At 38.9% G+C, this 20,837-nt stretch overlaps 1 protein-coding gene and 1 long non-coding RNA gene across 5 annotated transcripts in view; one reads left to right on the top strand and one right to left on the bottom strand.

Annotated features, from left to right (window-relative positions):
- megf6b (multiple EGF-like-domains 6b) overlaps positions 1-20,837 on the top strand; it is a 63,198-nt gene that overhangs the window by 16,607 nt on the left and 25,754 nt on the right. For all 4 annotated transcript variants that reach the window (XM_034869075.1, XM_034869077.1, XM_034869073.1 and 1 more), the window contains exon 5: positions 19,428-19,550. In XM_034869075.1, the coding sequence (XP_034724966.1) occupies positions 19,428-19,550 (123 nt within the window). The remainder of the gene's footprint in view (positions 1-19,427; positions 19,551-20,837) is intronic.
- LOC117943167 lies at positions 144-20,626 on the bottom strand. Its single transcript, XR_004656301.1, has 4 exons — positions 20,527-20,626; positions 4,254-4,259; positions 2,377-2,379; positions 144-154 (listed from the first exon to the last, which is right to left on the bottom strand). It is a non-coding gene; the product is annotated as an uncharacterized LOC117943167 (long non-coding RNA).

The raw sequence follows: 20,837 nt of genomic DNA, 5'->3' as shown, positions 1-20,837 counted from the left end.
GAATTGCTACACTGACAGTCCCTCTATGTGATCAGAGCTCTATGTGATAGCTATGCTGACCTGGTTTGCTTCTGATTACTTCATGCTGGAATAAAAGGACAGTGAATCCATGAACACACACCCATTAAGGTGCTGCTTAAGACCCTCTTTCAGGCTGATTGGAGCCATCTGCTGAATCTGATGATTGTGGATTCGCATTCATGCAAACTGTACAATATAGATTTACAGGAAATTGAAAATATGAACACATTTGCCTAGAGACTCTTTACATCACTCAGACACAAAAGGTTGTATCATGATATAGAGTGGTGTGGCAAGGGCCAGTGCACACAGTGGGGTATTATGGCCCTCATCCTTCACCCATCACCATGAAAAACAATGAGAAGAAGTAATGAAGGTTCTGATACACTCTTAAACCTTAGTCATGAAAAATAAGACTGAGGTTCAACCCTAACCCCAAATTCCTGACTTTTTCAGTGAACCATAACCTATTTGTGGAAAAATATCATTCTGAGGTCTCTTGACTAGAATAAACACACTACATTTATTGCAATTGGTGCAATAGATTTTTCTATTATTGTAAAAATGTGTCATTCAAACTCCCCCAGCCATCAATAGTCCTTGAAAGATATGTTTGTGAAATTGACTTGTGTGACATGTGTAATGTTGTGTCTGTTAACTGACACAAGACAGACACAAGGACATGTAAAAGCTGTTGTTATGGAAGCTCGGTTTATCAGGAAACTGTCAAAATAATTGTCTCGCTGTGTGGGACAAAGAAATTAATTGGTTTAGTTTCTGTGTTCCCATGTGATGAGATATCAAAAGTGAGTTCCTGTTTCTGACTTCAAAACCATTACTAAGATACCAGAACATTTACATGTCAAAAACATTTATTGAAGAAACAAAATTCAATTCCAAAAGAAATACATTTAATTAAAAGAAAACACCTCTCTCTTTTGCAATTTTGGCTTCACAAAATAAACAGCACTGTCAACACTCTAACATGTATGCTCCTCCTGTTGCCACATTTTAATGCCCTGATTTATGTTCTTATTTTAGAATATAAAATAAAACATAAATACTGGGTGATCAAGTATTTGACAATTAAGTATATTCTGTTGAGCCTCCAGCACCAGAAGCACCTTAGGGGTTCTGGCACAAGGTGCTTGAAGAAAAACAGTCTTGAAGGATCAAATCTCTATAGCAACACTTGTAGAGAGCAAATGTATTAAGAGGCACACACACTGTGCTCCTGTCTATATTCCCTCACTTCCTGTTGCGGTTATGTGTCTGAAGAAGTCAACATTTGGTGAAAACATAATTTTCATTTTTTATTTCATTGTCTTCATTCAGTCAGTTCAAGGCTTACTAACATTTTATTTTTAAAACAAAACTATCTTTTATCCCATCGCTACATAGGTTGGCAACCCGTTCAGTTTCTCGTCCAGGCAACTCTTGAGCTACACTGTTTAATATCAGTGCAGACATCAACTGCCCCCCTTCCCTTTCCACACATTGAAGACCGCCAGCATTTTTCTGCATTGTGTGAATGATAGCTGTCATCAATGGGCACCTAAGGGCCCTTAATGGTGGAGAGATATGCAGCAGGCCCCCACGCCCTGATCCTCCCTCTATTGGAGGCAATCAGTCCGTAAACTATCTGACGGTTATATTGCCTTGTGATTGGCATAGAATGGGTTGCTGGATGAAGGGTGTGGGGCTGTCAGTGACTCTGCCTGACCGGGGGCAACATTTGGGATTGCGGGATTTGGGACACAGGCGGGAATACATTAACAGCTGTCCTTTTTTTGAGATCCTGCATGTGCCAAATACAGGTCACTTTAGTGTCAAGAGTCCTGAAGGCAAAGGGAATAAGCTGCAGACAGAATACAGAGTGACTCAATGGAAAAATAGCAATAACATTACTTCTAATGAATGACTCTGTCACAGAGCGACTGCTCTGATACATAGGCCTAGTTCAGCCTAAGGCTTCACAATTAATCGCAATGTTATCAAAATCACAATATGATCCAAATTGAGGTGGGAGCACAATACTTGTTAAAGGCAAAATATGTGTCAAACCCTTCTTAAATAAGTAGTGTGGTGCAGTAAACATGTCTCAGCCTATACATTTTATCCTTTAGTCTAAAATCACACTGTAATCATTTTTTTTTTTAAATTTAATATTTTTCAATGAAAATGAGAATGATACAAAAATAATCATTCCTTCCAATATTAGGAATCATATCGCAATGGCAATATCGGTCGAAATAATCATCAGATATTTTCCTTATATCGTGCAGCCCTAGTTCAGTCATTACAAAGAACACTCTGGGGTGGTCAGGTCAAATACCAGTTTGTTGTAACTGTCACATTCTTGAGCCCCAGAGAAACAATCTTGTTAGACAAGAGCACGCTGCTAATACAAGCTGCTGTTATAAATCAGTTACTGCTGTGGTCCACATGCTGCGCACAGCTGCCAATCACTGCTAGTTCTCTCATTACGTTTACATTAAAGCTGAAGCCGCAGTGGAGGATGTGGCTAGGGACGAATCTGCGTGGAGCCGCAAAAAATCACTCATCATTTAATCACTTTAGATGGCAATGTAAGCATTCCTCTGCAGTCGCATGTAGTGATATCCCCTTGAGGCGCTTTTGATGTGGTTCATCCACATTTGTGTACAGCAAATGTCGTTCAAGAGGGGCCAATTAGCGCCCTGCTCTAAATAGTTGTCTGAAGCTGTCATTTGTTTTGCTTTTTAGAGGCATTTTATTTCAGTGATGTGTAAGAAAATTATTGCTGTTGTTTTTTTTTTGGGGGGGGGGTGCCTTTACTCGATGATAAAGTGAGGGCCGGCGCCTTGAGGCTCTTCTAGTCTTTTAAAGACAATAAATTCCATTTATTGGAATGGGTCACCTGTCTCAGCTTCATACTTTCCAAACCATGGGGCTATCAGATAGTAGGATAGGTAATTTAAAAAATTTGACCTGAGGAATGGAGACTTCTGAAGATAAGTCATTGTATTTTAAGAGAAGACAGACCTTTATTTATCACGAGGGAAAATGTGGTGCAGCAGTTGCAGTAACTATAAAGAGTGCAAAATATAAAAAACAAAAATATTAATAATAAAGATTAAAAAACAAAATTCAAAATTAAAGGAGAATTGCGGTCGATTTCAACACGTAGCTCTGTGGTTGAAATTTGGACTGCTGGCAGTAGCAAGAAAAACAAATAAAAGTAGTGCTGCAGCACCCAACATGCTTAAACAGGGCAAGTTTTAAACAAGTTTTTAAGCCAACGTGTTTGAAACCTCATTAAAAGTGCCTACCCATGTGCAGTGATTCTTTCCAAGTGAACACAGCAAATCAATAGAAAGTGTTCCCTCGGAAGGAAACACTGCAAATGGGTAGGCAATTGTAATGACATTTTAATCCAGTTTAGAGGTTAAAAGCACGTTTAAAACTTGCCCTGTTTAAGCTTGTTGGGTGCTAACTCTATCAGGAGGATAACCCGGTGTAGGCAGCACCGATTATAATTTTTCTTGCTACTGACAGCACTCCAAATTTCCAAACAACATAGCTACGTGTTGAAATCGACCAGAATTCTCCTTTAAGTATGAGGCTTTGTCTCTGTTTTTGCTGTGAAGTAAAACGGTGTTGTCTATATCCAGTAGGATTTCGTCACTTGGTGCCTGATTTACTCAGTATTCAGCCTGTCATCAGTAGACAAGTGGTATCCTCTGGGATCAAGAGCTTCCAAGGCTTTTAGACCTCTGGCAGGGCAGATGTCTTCATACCAGCTGACATCTGGGCTCAGCCACAGACAGACTGACAAACAGAAAAGCAGGCGGGAACATTTTGTAACATGAAACTTTACTCTCTTTGTTCAAGAATCTTGGAATATCTTTTAAAGCTACCTCTTGTGTCCTGTCATGAGGTGAAAGGTAAAATGAAAGTAAACTCAAATACATAAAGCTGATGGATTGCGTAATGACTTTTTTAAGAGTCATTTGAAACAAACAAAAGCAGGAGGAATAAGGAGTCAGTGATTCTTGATAGCAGAGAGAAACATTTTTCGAAATACAAGTAACCTGATGTGAGACAATACAGTACATCTTCCTTTCACACAGGTTTAGAATGTGTTTCTTAGGCTTTTCTTGTTGATCCCAAACTATGAAATGCTTTACTGAAAGAGCTCTTTCTGTGTTACAGTAATTGCGTCTCATTTTATTTGCAAATAATTGCTGAACCATAAGCTTATATCTTGGCTGGGTCTGGGGTCATTGCAGTGCCAGCAGGACCAGCTTGTTCTAGACATCACTCAAGACAGCTCATGGCTATCATCATTATCATCAATTTCTTTATTATAAACATTATAATCTTTGCCTCAAAGCAGGCTCCTAGACTCAGTCACAGCCATGGTGACTTTGAGGCTTTTTAGTCCAAATGTTAGTACAGTATATCAATCATCAAAGTTACTTGCATTTATCCACTAAGAATATGATTAGGTCAAATGAAGCTTTTTAGTCTGATTTATTCCACCATCCTCTAGCATATCTAGCAAAATAAGTTCTACTGATATTTAATTCAAATTGGATGTTTAATTAAAACCTTTCTGATGTATATCTTTCCTTTTGTTCCTTTTAAAAACAACAAATTAAAGCAGATGAACAAATTAGACAAAGCAGATCCTTTTTTTACTGTTATTTGTGGCATCAATAACACAAATGTATGTTCTTATAGCCCCGAGCCTACCATAGATGAAGGCAGAGGTGGAAGTTGCTCCTCTTTTCTTACCAGTAGCAGAGTCTCTCCTGTAATCCTGAAAGATTAACACCCAAGTAGTTAGTTAGTCTTATAGACAGTCCACTGAAGCTCTTAGCCACTCCATCTGTTTGCTGATTGGACTGGTAAAACATTTGACCGGAGAAAATCCAACAATATGCTGCAAACCCAGGCGTAGTACTGAAGTAAAATGAAAATTGAGCAGAAGTATATAGGAGGATGGTGCCAGGCTACCTTTTTACTACCTTGATTGGCAACTGTAACTACTGGATATCTTTCAGATAAAGATCAGAGTTTAGCAGCTTATTAAATATAAAGAATCGTTAAATATTAACAGTAGTGGAAGTAATCTCCACTTTGGTCAACTACCACATTAAAATACTGCTTATAATAGTTAAACTACAATTCCATCATAAGATAATGTCTAAGGGGCTGTTTTGCATAACTTTAACTTTAATCATTTAGGTACACTTTGCTGATAATACCTAATCTGAATGCAATACTTTTCACTTGTCAATATAGTATTTTTACAATGTGGTATCCAAAGTTTTTTGAAGCGCTCTGTGGGTGTCCTTTTTCCATGGCCAGCCTTCTCCATTACTCTCATCCCCAACCTTTTCTGATTCCCCTTGACCCTCTGGCCCTATCTCTTAAAATATCCCGTGCAAAGGGCAAAATTGTTTCGTGGCGTTCAGATCAGTGATCAGCTCTGGTTTTGAAGCTTTAATAATGTGCTATGTTTGTATATTAAGGTCATAGTAATTTTCACATACACATGGTTTACATTTTTGTACATACATAGAGTGTAAGGTTTAATAGCATGAGTAATTGGGTTGCCCCAACGACCACATACCGTGGCATTTGCTGCCAATTAACCTCATGGTGCTCAGCCGAAAAAGAAGGTGACTCACCGAAATGTTGATGTAATGTTAATGGTTATTTGTACATTTTAAAAGAAAGGTCAAAAAGAGGAAAATAAGCAGTAACACAATCCATGTGCAGGTGGAAAGTAGGAACGCATTTGTATTGACCTGTAGCCTCGGGCAGCTCCAGTGACCTGGTCAGCCTTCTTTTCCTGTTGACAGTTGTTTTGAATTCCAAAATTTATAAAAAGTAAAAATGTTAAAACTGTTATGACAGGAGACATCCTTGGCTCCCAAGCAATAAACCCATCAAGTGTGAAGTAGATCACACACGAGTGTCCTCGTGTGTGATCCTTGTCCTTGCACTCAAGATGTGCAAGGACACACAAACATACAAACCACTCTCCGATCATAGTAGTGGGATAACAATTTGAAAGTATGACACCAAACTTAAATGTGGTCCTAAATTGTCCATGGTGTAGATGGTCTTTTAGTATTGTGATTATTCTGGGTCTATCTTGGAGCTGCATTGTGAAGGTGCAGGCTTGTTGGCAAGGTTGCAGGGCAAGGTCAGCAACCCTGCCGCTATTATGAGAATTCATTGTCTTGTTAAAGGACACTTGTTGAGTTGCACAAAACCTTTGAAGAACTCAGACTTGACCCAGGTTTGTCTAGTCAAGAAGCTAGTAAAAGAGAGAAAGAAAAAATGAACTAGGTATTTGTGAGAATTCATTGTCTTGTTTAAGGACGCTTTTTGAGTGGCACAAAACCTTTGAAGATCTCAGACTTGAACCAGGTTTGTCTAGTCAAGAACCTCGTAAAAGAGAGAATGGAAAAATGCGGATTAATTAATCTGGTCATCAAACCTGACTTCCCATCTTCAGCTTTCCAGAAAGTTTTGTTTTGTCTGAAAAGTATGTGCTTCTTTTGCTCTTTGCAGTTCATACTCTAAATGCTGTCCTACACTGCAATTACTTAAAGTTCAATAGTGGACTAACACTCCCCTGGCCTGTTGTAACCTGCCTTTTGTCACCACTCCTCTCATTTAACGCAACATAAATACATGGTAAATGCCCTTAAAGTAGGCCATGGGTGGCCATGTTTGTTCAATCTGGATACATGTGCATATTTTCCCTGCTCAAAACATGTTTTTTTCTTTTTACATGTCTGTCATGCATGCAAGGTTTATTCCCTCTGAGTCATGGTAACCACTAAAGCACATTAAGGCCAAATGTTACCAAATATGTGGGTGGTTCATGTCTCCCAGATGCCAAATCCCAGTTAAAACATTGGTGACATGTTGGTCAGAAGTATTGATGAATTTGCTGTCACTTACAGTGGTTTTGTATTTGAATTGGAACATTCAATGATATAGTGTTTGCTCATCTTTTTCAGTCTTGCAAAGTGGAAGATCACCAGTTATTATAGTATTATTAGTTCAACTGTGTGCATAGTTAAACTGATTTACGTGATGGTGGTGACTTTTGCTGTCTCCCACTGCGCTGAAGATTGCAGGGGAGCAGAGAGGTCAAAGGTCAAGCCAGCATGTGGACCCAGTGCAGTCTATGCCATGTTAGATTGGCTTCAAACGCCTGTGGCTGCACTCACTCGGGATGAACAGCAGGAATCCTATGCAAAATCTAACCCTATCTAAAATGTGGGGAAACTGCTATCATCACTGCTGCTCGTCAAGCCATTTAGAGACTGACAGTGACAGGAGGGAGCAGCAGTGACACAGATGGTATCTGTCATGTTTGAACGATGCAGTTCTGCATGGGGCCATGTTGTAAAAGAGAACATCCCTTTACCGTATGGTTAAACCGTTTCACACATGCTGCCCACTCTGGCAAACGTACAAGTTTGACGGTCAGTTGATGAGCGAGGAAACTCTCTTTGATTTTTCTTTGGCTAAATATTATATAGTGTATCTGCTCCCTTCATGTTTGGGACCACTGAGGAATGTGATGAGAGAGGTGCTTTCAGGATGTCGACCTTGTGACATTCCTCATTGTAAAAATAAATCCCGGAGTCCCATTGAATGGTTTTAACTTGGGATCAAGAAAAACTTTTGAAAAACGTCCAAGCTAAACAAGCTGAGCACTTAAGCAAGTAAGTGCCCCAAAATGAAAGACATGTGCAATTCCTGGTCCTGACGGCTGGTAGCAGGACAGTTTCCCTGCTTCAGCATTGAATTAGTACACAACACCATTGTGATGATTAGCCACTAGTGTTGCTGATAATTGTATTGGGCCTGCCTAAAATACCTAAAATTCCTAAAAGTTTCTATAGTTGTTGGTGTTTTGGGAACCAGTAAGTTGTCCACGAAGAGGAGGATGTGGAAAATATCCAAACATGGATATGTTCATGTCATCCTTCAGAGAATGTGGAACTTGGTGTTTAGCCCTTTTCCATTGCAGGAATAAAACAACTTATAGTCTTCACTTAACGTTAACTTTTAGGTACCTTGTGAGGCTTGGGAGTAGCTTCTCCTTGCACTTCTACTGTAATTTACAAACTGTGACATTTTGGTTATATGCCATTAAAAGGTCAATAGCTGGAGAGACTATATTATTTTAATGTGCTGGTTTTATAGGCGAGCGAAGAGAGCGATGGTTTGACTGACAACAACCATTAAACCTGTGTTTAATAACAAGCTGTATGCCTCACTGTGTGTAAGTGATAAGGATCACTCTTTTATATGTAAGGCAACACCAGGCTTGGCTTAAACATTGCTTTTCCAAAAAAACAAAATAAAGGATTGTTATTTTTTGTTAAAATAATAAAAATAAAGACTTTAATTGAAGATATCGGCCCCATGGTCACAGGTACCCAATTCAGCCATTTGAGTCAGTATCTTTTTATATATATATATATATATATATATATATGTATATGTGTGTGTGTGTGTGTGTATATATGTGTGTATGTATGTATATATGTGTGTGTATATATATATATATATATATATATATATATATATATATATATATATATATATATATATATATATATATATGTGTGTGTATATATATATATGTGTGTATATATATGTATCGATGCAACGCTAGTTGAAAGACACTCACCCATAATTCGTTAGTTATTGTGCTCAGCTACCAAAGCAGAATATGATACTGGGAGACTGTAAAGCAATGAGATTGTAAAGCTGTGAGATGGCAAGCTATCTTTTTTATTTATTTTTATCTGCTATCTGTAATACTTTTAGAGCATTTTTTAACCAAGAGAAAAAGTTGTAAAAGTCAAATGGTTGATAATGGGATAGTAAATGTCTAGAAAGATCACAAAGCAGTCTAAATCATTCTCAGGGTTTCCCTTTTCCTCTCTGATGGGTATAACAGACTACAGCTGAAATGGCTGTGAGCAGGTTGAGGTCTGCTGTTTTACTTTACTTGGAAAGAATTACAACGTCCAGGTTCTAACCTTAAAAACAAAGAATGTGAAAAATGTTCTAATGAGAGCTGTTTTAGGAGCACTGTACATGGTCGGGGGGACATAATCTTGCTTTTCATAACTTTTCTTTGGAAACTGTTTAGATTTATTTTTTGTTACAACGCAATCTTTCCCATTAGCAATAAATTGGACTTTCAATGGACCATTCACAGAGTCACTGACATGTTTTTTTTTTTTTTTTTTTTTTAACCATTTGAAGGTTTGATCCTGTTCTTTGAGTAGTGTTAGTAGTCAGCATAGCGTGACTTCCAGAGCAGTTGAAACGAAGGTGGCCATGGAGAAGTAGGCACTGCTGGAAGAACCAGAAGCTCCCAGCAGCTGTTTTCTTACACATTCTCCACCTTTTTGTCCTAATCTTCTGATTCTTTTTCTGTTACCTCTGAAGTGGGAGAGTGAAGCAAGAAAAGGGAAGTGAGAGGGCTGCACAGAAATGCGATAGAGATCTGTGACATAGTAAAAAATCATATATAGAGCCACAACTAATGATTATTTTCACTATTGATTAATTTGTCAATGATTTTATTGATAATGTTAAAAAATATATACTTTGCTCTATAAAATGTAAAATGTTTTTTTGGTGTTACCAACAGTCCCAAGTGCAAATAATTTGTTTTTCACAATATCATAGAATAGAGAAAAGTACATTTTGAGTATTTTTGCTAAAAAAAAGGATTCCAATAAAATATGATTACAAGTGCTATGGAGCTTTTCTTGTGCAAATAGATCCACGTTTTGTTTTGTTTGGAACACTTGTAATACACAGTCCCACCCCCGGTTTCACACCATTCCACTGATTGACAGTTTGCAACAGTAACAGATAAAGAAACTTAGTAATGCAACATCAAAGGCAGTGAAGAAGACTACAACATGGAGAAACCTGATGTAGATGTTAATATTAATTATTCAAAAGATGGCTTTGCAAAACATGTTATGAGAGCTGAAATGCATTCAACATGTTGGTCAGGCCACATGCACACACAATGCATTTTGGTCAGTAACACTGAGTAACACTTTGTTCACACAAAAAACCCCGTCGCTAATTTCTAACCAAATACTATTGTCAAAAACCCACTGAGGAATTGATGCAATCTCCTGAAGACAAGATGGGTCCTTACTACGTCAGTAGAGAGAGAGAGACTCTATTCCTGAGAAGTTAGGAAAGGCACCTCTAATTAGAAGTAGTACGTTGCAGTTCAAGGGTGGGGTAGATCCTTGCCCACCTACCTGCCATTGCATCCTGCACTCTAATCTCACGTAATTGTGCCGTGTCTGGGCTCCCACCCAGTCTCATTAGGTCCTTTATGGCATTCCTAATGAAAGGTCGCACCTGGTCATGCCGGGGGGGAGGGCATCAAGTTTGTGTAAATTGGCAGTGACAAGAGTTTGCAAAATACAATTAGAGGAATAATCAGCATGGACTGATCCTTGCATCTGCCAGTGGTGCCTTAATTCTCCCCCATCTTCCTTACTTATTAAATCCACTGGAACTTCCATATCTTTTACTAAATCTGCCTCGGCTACCTTTTTCCTTCTTATCAGCTCCTTGTGTATTCAACTGAGCTAAACACTCCACTTCTAATCTCTGTTTTTCCTCCACCTACAACATTATCTCTTCAGTTGTGTATTATCTCCATATGGAACCCGCTTAGCCTCGGGGAATGTTCACTCAAGAGTGCACTCTCTTGCAGTGCATGGCCAGCCTTTCACATGTCATGTGTCTCTGTTTCACTGGCGTTGTTGCTACTAGTGCAGTCCCCGTTTGAAAATGTGCCTGTTTTGGACGGGCCGATTGCTTGGCCTGTGGTATTGCTGCTTGTAGAATTCCTCAAAACCAAATTTGTACCCCAAACCCACTTAGAGAAGGACCCCAAACAACTACCCTGTATACCCTACTAATAACTTACTGATTTACCTGACAGAGAACGTTCAGAATGTAATCAGAAAATATCACAATGACGATGTGGAGTAATCAGACATTAGCGTCATCGACTCGTGACAGTGAGCTACCCACCCGGCCCGTTATGAGAGCAAATCAGCATTAATCAACCTCCAGAACGTGTGTGTGTGTGTCTCAGATTGTTAACATTTTTTACATTCCTGCAGAGTTGTTAATTTTAATACTGGTTTAGTGGCTTGATAGTTAATGGTGAAGGATGGGTTTGATTCGCAGGGGTATTTTGGCAACAATAATGTTATTAGTTAGCAGTAGACTTATCAATATCTTTTGCATTAGTCACACTTCTTATCCAAACAACATCAAACTTGCCACTCCACTTACTCATGCCCGTCGCAAGACACCTATTATGTTTGAAATCCATTGGACTAACGGTTTTAGAGATGTGCGCATAACATACACACACAAACACACACACTACTTTAAACTTGGATTTCAATATTTTTAACATAAAATTTTTTTGTCTTTCACAACAGTCACTTTGTCAGACTAGACAGACGTCTGTCCAAAAAATTGGACAGACAAGTGGCAACACTACAAGTATGACACCGACCAGCCACCTGATCGATTATCGCGTGTTGTTGTGAAGATCCCACGCAAGTTCATTGGCCGATGCTTTGGAGGAGCAGCAGCCTCTCAAAAACTCACAAAAATCTTTTAAACTGACCCTTGACAAATTCCGCAATTGCATAGCTTATTTCTTGCTTAAAATGTCTTTACAAACACGTTTCGGTGAACTGTTTTTGTAAAGTAAGAGATTGTTTTCCAAACAAGCCGCCATTAAGGTCAGTTTTGAAATTCGGGGGCCTGACGTGTAGTGTTTGTCCAATCAGGTACAGCCATGGCGGTTGTAGGAGGGTGTTGCCTGTATCTTTGCTTGTCAGTGATCAAAGTGAAGAGAAACAGTCCCTATGCTTTCTTCCCCCAGACATCAGCTGTAGCATCCCTCCATCTTTTTGCAAGAAAATGTCATGACATGCTCGACTTTCTGCGTTGTGATCATGACGCGTCCCAGACATTAGAAATACACGCTTGTCAGTTCCGACCCTCATTATAGGGAACGACTTTGAAAGTTTCTCACGTGTCTGTCAGGTAAAAATCTGCTAAATTTGTGTAGTCTGATCTCGGCATTAGGCTTTCTCTGATTAACTGCTCCTCAGATCTCAGCTGGGTGAATCCAGACAGCTAGCTATCTGTCCAATATGAGTGTTCTGTTGCACGAAACAACTTTACATGCACTCGTTCCACCAAAACAAGTATCTTCATGAGGCTATTTTGCAGCAACACCGCAGCTAACCTTTGACGACCTATTGTGAGTTGGCTTTTTTACTGTTTTAAATGAATAGAAGGTTGGCAACCACTGATCTTAATGCACCCTGTGTTTGTAGAGTGCTCTCTGTTCAAATCACCTGATTATCAACTGATGGACACTTCCCTCAAAATATATTCTAAATATATTCTGCCTCCTCTATGTGAGGTCCTCTTACCTTTGTGCCATACTTGGTATAAAAACACTAACATGGACAAACTTATTTTAAGTTCAGGAAAATACCACCAATTAATAGCGCTGCTTGAGCAGCTTTATGCACTGCCATGAAAACAGAGCCCATCACCTCTTAATTAGATTTAGCCAGTGGGTAGTATGTTCCTTTCAACTTTGAACAACTGTGAAACCATATAGTGTTGCACTTGTACACGTGAAGCAATGTTTAAGATCTTAGCGTTTATTCCTCGTACACCTTGAGCATGACAGTCTGTCATGTATCTGCCTCCTTTCCCCCCCCCGCAGGTTAGAGGCTCTGAGCCACTTTTCATGCACTAAGGCCCTGCACTTACCACAGCAGCACATCTAACGCATGCGGCCAAGAGGGAGACAGGCTAGAAACTACAGGTTTGAACAGGTGGAGAACAGATAGAGCACACGCAAAGGGTTAGAGGGCAATTCCCTGAGATCCAGAGGTATGTGAAGATCCCAAAGGGTCATTCTGAAGACATTCATGGTTCATGCAGCTGACCTACTTTTTTCTGTGTTGGAGTCTGTAACTTTTACTGACATTTAAATTGAGTCAAAAACCTTTGGCTATCCACAGTAATTTGAAGGGACACATCCCTCCCAAGATATATTCCTTAGGCTCCTTCCCCAAATAATTACAATCAGAACAGTAATGTAAGGCGCCTCTAGAAGCTCATCTGGTAGAGCGGGAGCCCATATCTAGCAGATTACTATTCAATGCAGCGGCTATGGGTTCGACCCCGACCTACCGCCCTTTTACTGCATGTCGTTCCCCCTTTCTCAGCTTTCAAGTCTAAGCTGTCCTATCCAAATAAAGCTGGGGACATGCAGACTCTTATTGGGTTAATTTGAGCTGCCTGTGTCTGAATAAAGGAGTAGCTGTAGTTTCAGTCAGCTAAGATAAGATAAGGGGGAAAAATGAAAGCTTACAGGAGTGAGAAGCAACTGGCTCTTAAGGATAAGGTATCCCATAACACATAAACACACCTATGCTCAAATATGCGCACATGAAACACACACACACACACACACTTGCACACTTACAATACCTTGTGATGCAGTGAATTGGATCACCAAAACAGGGATTAGAGGAGTTTAGGACTCAGTGGAGCAGAATGTTCACTAAACAAATTCAAACACTGGATTTTAGTGTCTTTAATATAACACACACTTGTGGTCAAACATGTGCAAATAATAAAAGTTAAGGCTCAGTGGGGTGGGTAATAATCATTACAGAGTTGTTTGATTGATACTTTTACTCAAGAGTCAGACAGCCTCTCTCTTCTCTCACCACAACCGTCTGCAGCTTGTCTGTGGTTTATTGTCAACAAATGCCTTGGGAAGAAGTGTATAAAAACAAAATACAACTGTTTCAATAGATAAGCAGAGAATTTAGGTTCTGGTCATCTGCATTTTCACACTAGAACGAGCAGTTGGAGGAAAACGACCACCATGGCTGACTTTATTAGGCTGCCACACCTGTTAACAAAACAAAAGCACCTCAAAACATATACCATATTGTTTCTTTAATGTAGCAATGATTCAACGATTATTTTCATTATCAGCAAATTATTTTTAATTTCTCAATTTATTGATAAATCGTATGGTTCATAAAACACCAGAAAACAGGCGAAATCCCCATTACAATATCCGAGAGCCCTTGTTTCATCCATCTAATAGTCCGTTGTATTTAATTTACTGTAATGTTCTATTATGTTCTGTAAATGTTCTATTAAATGACTTATCGATTCATCAAATAATTGTTGCAGCTCTACATAATAGCCTAACATTTTGTGATGACTTTATATTCCAAGAGAGCAGTTTGAGTGCTTTACATTAACGTCAGTACAGTTTGATTTTATTTTGAGTAACAAGAAGTACAACAGCTCAAAATGCTTCACCACTGAAATGTGTGGTTGCCTCTTGGTTGCAAAGTCTATTTAAAAGTTTTCTATTTTTTTAAAGGTAGCCAAAGACAATTCAATACCTATACAGTAATACCATTTGCTCAATGGTAACACTTAAGTGACTTAATGGAAACATTCGAGGTTTATGAGAGGAGGTACAGGCCTCTTAAACATCAGTGAATACACATCATAGAGGTCTGTGTGTGGTTAGTCCTTTGTCATTAAGGGGGAAATTTTCTAACTTAGTTTAGTGAAAGCCACACTACGTCCGAATGATAGCGCCACAACTCAGCTGCCACACTGGCCACAATTACAGGGCTTTAGGAAGAATCTCATACCAAAACTGGCACTAATAATGCATCAAATTAGACAAGGGGTGGAAAATATTGGATGCCTAATACAGCAGACATAGTTTTTCTGGTGTAAATCAGTGTGGTGAACCAGAGTGTATGACGTTTTACCAGAGGAGGCGTTTTGACAAGTAAATAATGGTCCTCTTTGACTATGAAATATTAAATTGTGGCAGCTGTGTTTTAGTTACATGATGAATGAGAGCAGAACAGAATCACAAAGTGTCAACTTGATAAGCATCCAGATGCACATCTGGACTATTATTGATGTAGCAGGAGGTTAACAGCAGGGGGCAATGTTGAACCTGAGCTGACGCCAACCGACGTTATCAATCATCAACCCTCTAAAGCTTTGCCTCCTGAAATAGTGTGCACTGTTGCAAAAATATGCCAGACGGTTCATGCTTTCATACCAACAATATTTTATTTATTCACAAATTTGTTTAGACCTGAAGCATAGGACTAATCTTCAGAATGTCATTGTTTACCTCATCTGATTACACATGGCATGTAAAATTAGCAGGCTTCTTGATCTCTGCTCTTGTTTGCCAGCAGTCTACCTGTAATTGTGACATAGCACAGAGACAGTTGTCAGAAACACATTACAAGGAAACCTTAGAGCTAAATTACTTACACAACGTAGACACAATGACCTGAACTGCAGAGGTTATGGTTGGATAAAAACATTGTAAATGTACAGTATATTTGGGATTCTCATGATATCTGATTCCAGGAAGAATAGCAAGTAAAAACCATGAGGAGCTATGGGGTCCATAAAACAACTCATGTTCATGTGTTTCACTTGAGCTTCTGCCAGGCAGCCTTGTGGAGCAGCCTTTCGGGCGAATAAAGGAAATGTGTCCTCTGCAAAAGGCAAGGCATGTTTATTTATATAGCAACTTTCAACTATGTCACTCTTAGTGCTGGTTATAACACATAAAAGGCAGTAGGAGAATATATTAAAGGAACACAATCCAATATAAAAGAAGCACATACATATAATGTATGAAAATAGAATGTAAAAATAAGCTAAAAAAAAGGAATACAATTTCACAGTAAAATACGATGTATAGTGCAAAATCTGAATAAATGCTGCCATGTTTGATAAAAGCCTGTGGCAAATAGTCTTATAACTGACAATTAAAACTGACCGTTGGAAAAACCCTTAAAAACGTTTTAAGCGTTGGTCATATTGGAGGTCAAAGGTGAGGATGAACTTCCCGTGAAAGAGTGAAGTAAATTGTCAGTTCCAGTTCATAGTTGGATTGTAAGTAAGATGTTGTCACGAACCATCCTGCTCTCACATGTGCAGGTCAGTCGCCTCATCTCCTCGTCCAAATGAAACCTCGAGCCAATCCCCATCTTCACAGCACCTGGTAAATGGAAGCAGCTGTGAGGACAGCCGGGAATGCAAGCAGGAATGAACACTAGAAAAGCACATTATTATACCAGCAGGCTTTTGGATCAGGCCCTCAAAAGGAAACCGGTTAGGCTATCCTCGGCGTCACCCCCCTACCCAATCCCTCTATGAATACTGCAATTTTCCAGCCCAAGACCCCCCTGAGATAATATCAGGCATCTGGGGTTTTTTGTTGGCCCCTCGTGGTCTGCTGAGACATTAGCCCCTGTCGTCCTGGGATCAGTGGCTGTCTTCCTTATTGCAGGAAGTCACACAATACAGCAGAGGAATGTAAACCCAGAGCTTTGCTGCAGCTGAACTTGTAGATACCCAATCAGAGTTATAGTTTTCAAATCAAAGTTTTTTTGTTTTTAAAAAGTTCCCATTATACTAGTTTCTTTTATATTTCACTTGCAAAAGACATAACGGCACTGAGCAAATTGGCACAAGATTTGTTTTCCTAATTAATAAAAATGCACAGGAACTCCACCCTTATACATACACAAGGGTGACAGAATATTAGAAACACGTCCAGGGTGTCCAGCATTGAATTGTCAGACAAGGTGGTAAGCTGCTCAGATCCTGACTGTTTGTGAGACTGTCGTCTCCCGAAAAAACGCCTTCACAGGTTGTTTGTTCAAGCATATGTTACAACTCATATTTATCTTTATAGTAGTGCCACCCTCTGGTGGCCATGACAGTTGTGACAAAGTAAAAGTGCCCAAATTCCGCACAAGGTGGCATGTTGGAGTGTTGGATGGGTTAAACTAACACAGAACTTTCACTCAGGAGACCGGAGTTTATGTCCTGTTTGAAAGGAAAAGTAAATGGCGAGTTGCATGCGTAACCAAAAGTAGAGGAACAGATTTAACCCAAACCACAATATTTTTAAAAAACGTAGCTAAGTAGTTAAAAAAAGGAAAAAAGAAACGGACCGTTTCACAACTTCAAAGCATAAATCTTGCTGAAAGGCAACCTAGGGTGTTTTGTGTATGTACCCGAGTCAGACTTTCGTTTAAAATCGGAATTAGAACGTTTAAGATTTATTGTATTTTCGTTTTTGGTCATATGGTCTTATGAATAGCATCAAAATTGCTATTTTAAAATGCTAAGAAGCCTCAACACAACATGAAACTTTGCTCGAAGTATCACCCGGGGCTCAACACAGGGAATTCAGCATTGGGAACATTGTTTGTGTACACAGAGTTTACTAAAAAGTTTTTAAACAACTACATTTTGCAGTTGGTTTTTCCACTCGCCTCCATCTCTGGTTTTTAGTAAACTGTGTGTTTTTCGGCACATTTTTGAAACTATTTGTGGATTTCCAATGTGGTCCTCATTTTACAACTACAACAATGTAATTGAAGACAACAAAATATAAGACGGTAATATGATAAAACATCCTACTGGCTGGTTCGTATCCATACTAAAACATGTGAAGCATGTTCAAGGTTTTTCTGTGAGTTGCTTCTGCCCTCTAAAAACAACTTTGGCTAAACTTCATACCATGAAAGAAAATTTGTCTTTTGGAGAAAAAGACAAATATCCTATCTTTAGTAAAACCATGCTTCTTTATTGATCTGCTGTAGATATTCAGTTTCCAATGTTGGATTTTTTATGCTGACCTGTAGCAGTTCAACATTCCTGCCGGCTTATTGGGCAGAATGATGACCATAACACTGACTTGGGGCAGATCTGCTGTTATTACGGTACTTGTTTAGAAAGTTAAATAAATTGTACTAAAAGACAGACACTCCCTTTCACCCCACGGCCTAGACTTATTAAATCAAGCTCTTGTGATAAACTGCCAAAATAAAAATCGGTGAGTCCTAATCCTAAAAAGGATTGGAGTAACAAATTGATCAGTAATTTTGTTTCATAGTGTTATAAAATGTATTCTTGATGGTAAAGCTTTTTATCATTACATGTTTTATGCCATTTAGGTTTTGTGACAGATTTAAACAATTGGCAATAGAAAGAGTGTAGTGTTTGGGTGTGAACATTTCCAGATGCTGTAAACTGAGAGGGAAATTGTTTAATTGGCTGGTTAAACGCTGGCATCACAATGCACCGGAGTCTGCTTCAGGGCGGAAAATGTTCTATAAAGCCATTTCCTTTGCATTCAGACTCTTCCTCTTTACAGTAACTCTCTTCTTTTATGGACATAAGGGAAAGTTTACAAGCTGATTAGTGCCAAGTGAATGCTCCCTCCTAATTTTCTCCATGGCTGTCAGTTTTCAGTCCAAGATTCATTCTGCTGGCATGGCAAATGAAACAGCCCCATGTCATCAAGTTTAAAACTATACCATGAGCATAATCTCTCCTGACAAACCCCCACCTGCACAAAATGTAACATTAAAGTAGTCAATTTGGCCGGTGCCGAAACTGCTGTGTAAAAGTGAACAACCCGTAACACATGTCCCCTTTACAATTTCAATATCAATATCTTGTCATTATTCAGATGAAATGCAGCTCAAATGATGGTATATGGTGAACTGTCAGCACCTGTATCTGACCAGAGTCATTATGTCTAGTTTGGGAACTGGAGGGAAGATTTTATCTGGTTTAGTTGATGACAGCTTTGGCTGGAAATTTAGCTGATGGAAATGAGATGGAAAAACTGTTACTTCTTGTGGAAGTATTTTGGAGTAATTTGGTATTTTGCATGATTGATAAATGGCAGTCCTGGTTTATGTTGGAGGAAGTTAGAGGAGATGAGGACAACATTTGCTGCTGCATGTTTCTTTTTGTCCCAATCAATTTAAGACTTGCTGTATTTTGATGCTGTTCTATATTATTACTCTGGTATATTATATACTGTATATAATGTGTTTTTCCTTGTCCTTGTTTAAGTTTGTACTAAGGAGGTGTTTAAGAATGGACACAGCAAACACAGTATCCTGCAGTCATTCCCATGAATTTCCAGGCACTTGAGCACTTTCCACTTTCCAAGCTAGATCTAAATTTATTCATGGAAACTATTTGAAACTTAATTACACTGACATTAAAAGGAAGACGCAATTTTTTCTTAATCTTTGCTGTTAAAAAAAAAGCTCATTGCTGTTTTCACCAAAACACTGTTCTTATTAAACATGTTTCACTGTTCACCGTTCTTTCTAATTTGTGGTTATGGTTGTGGTTTTAATAACTATAGGATTAACTTTGTCCTTGTTTCTCCCCATCAGATTTTAATGAATGTGAGGAGACCAATGGAGGCTGTGAGGCCCTCTGCTGTAACACTATTGGAAGCTTCTACTGCAGGTGTCCTCCTGGACAGAAACTGAATGAAGATGGCAAAACCTGTCAAGGTGAGTCCTCTACATATTTGTTATGTAGCTGGATTGAATCTGTTTATATCTATGATTACTTTTTTGTTATCTTTTGGAAGCACAAATGTTATTAAAATATTACTTAACTAACAGTCAGTTTTGCTCAAACCGAAGTCACACCAAGTAATGTTACACCTAACCTTGAATATACTATTGTCAGGGCCCGAGCTCGCAGTGACAACAACAGTGGCGAAGGCCCTAATGAAACTTAAGGAATTATTATTCCTTTGTGCAAATTAATTGCCTTTTTGATTTACATACTCATAAACTCACCAAAATTGACGGTCACATCAAGTCTGGTGAAAATGTACGTATTTTAAGGGTTTCCGAAATAGGCGCAGAAAAATGGCTCACTAGCACCCCTACAAAGTAATCAAAAAAAATTGAGCCCCTGCCGTACATTTAACGTAGACTAACGTAACTCTGTACACCTATGAAGCATGTCAAAACGCACAAAAAACGTCATTGAAGCCATACCCTAAACCCTGAAATTAGTGGGATTTTGGCTATTTCAAGTCATCATTTAACAAACTCCGAAATAGGCGCAGAAAAATGGCTCACTAGCACCCCTACAAAGTAATCAAAAAAAATTGAGCCCCTGCCGTACATTTAACGTAGACTAACGTAACTCTGTACACCTATGAAGCATGTCAAAACGCACAAAAAACGTCATTGAAGCCATACCCTAAACTCTGAAATTAGTGGGATTTTGGCTATTTCAAGTCATCATTTAACAAACTCCTCCTAGAGATTTCATTTGATCAACTTTGGTTTGATCTGTGCCAATTTGGTCGGTGCCATCTTAAAAAAGTATTTAAAAAAAAACAACTTCTTGTCGTAGAGCATGGCCGTGGCGGGGCGGCCATTTTGTGCATTTCACCATCAAAACAGGAAGTGGGTGTAACTAAAGTGTACAGTACATTGTCCCGATGGATTAAAACTTTAAAGGATTCACAGTCCAACCCTGACGACATCTAAAGGCCGATATTTACTTAAAGTCATGACGCCCCCTAGTAGCAACCGGAAGGCCTAAGAGTCAAGGTGCTATACTTTAAGGAACTTATTAGCAGTCCATAATGTTACCTTAATGGTTCACGTTACTAGCTTGTTATAACCAGATTAATTTGCCAATGCGTGTGAATCTGGAACGTTATAAACGGTGCAGATCAAAATGTTTCATGAAAGTTGGGGTTGTGCTTGGTTTGTTTTGAAGCAGAAAAAAATCCCACCAGGGTCAGAAACTTTCTCCAATTACAGCTAAACAGT

Source organism: Etheostoma cragini, chromosome 4 (assembly GCF_013103735.1).
Source record: "Etheostoma cragini isolate CJK2018 chromosome 4, CSU_Ecrag_1.0, whole genome shotgun sequence".
Lineage (NCBI taxonomy): Eukaryota > Metazoa > Chordata > Actinopteri > Perciformes > Percidae > Etheostoma > Etheostoma cragini.
Note: the sequence above shows the minus strand (reverse complement) of the source record. Positions and strands in the feature narration are given on the sequence as shown.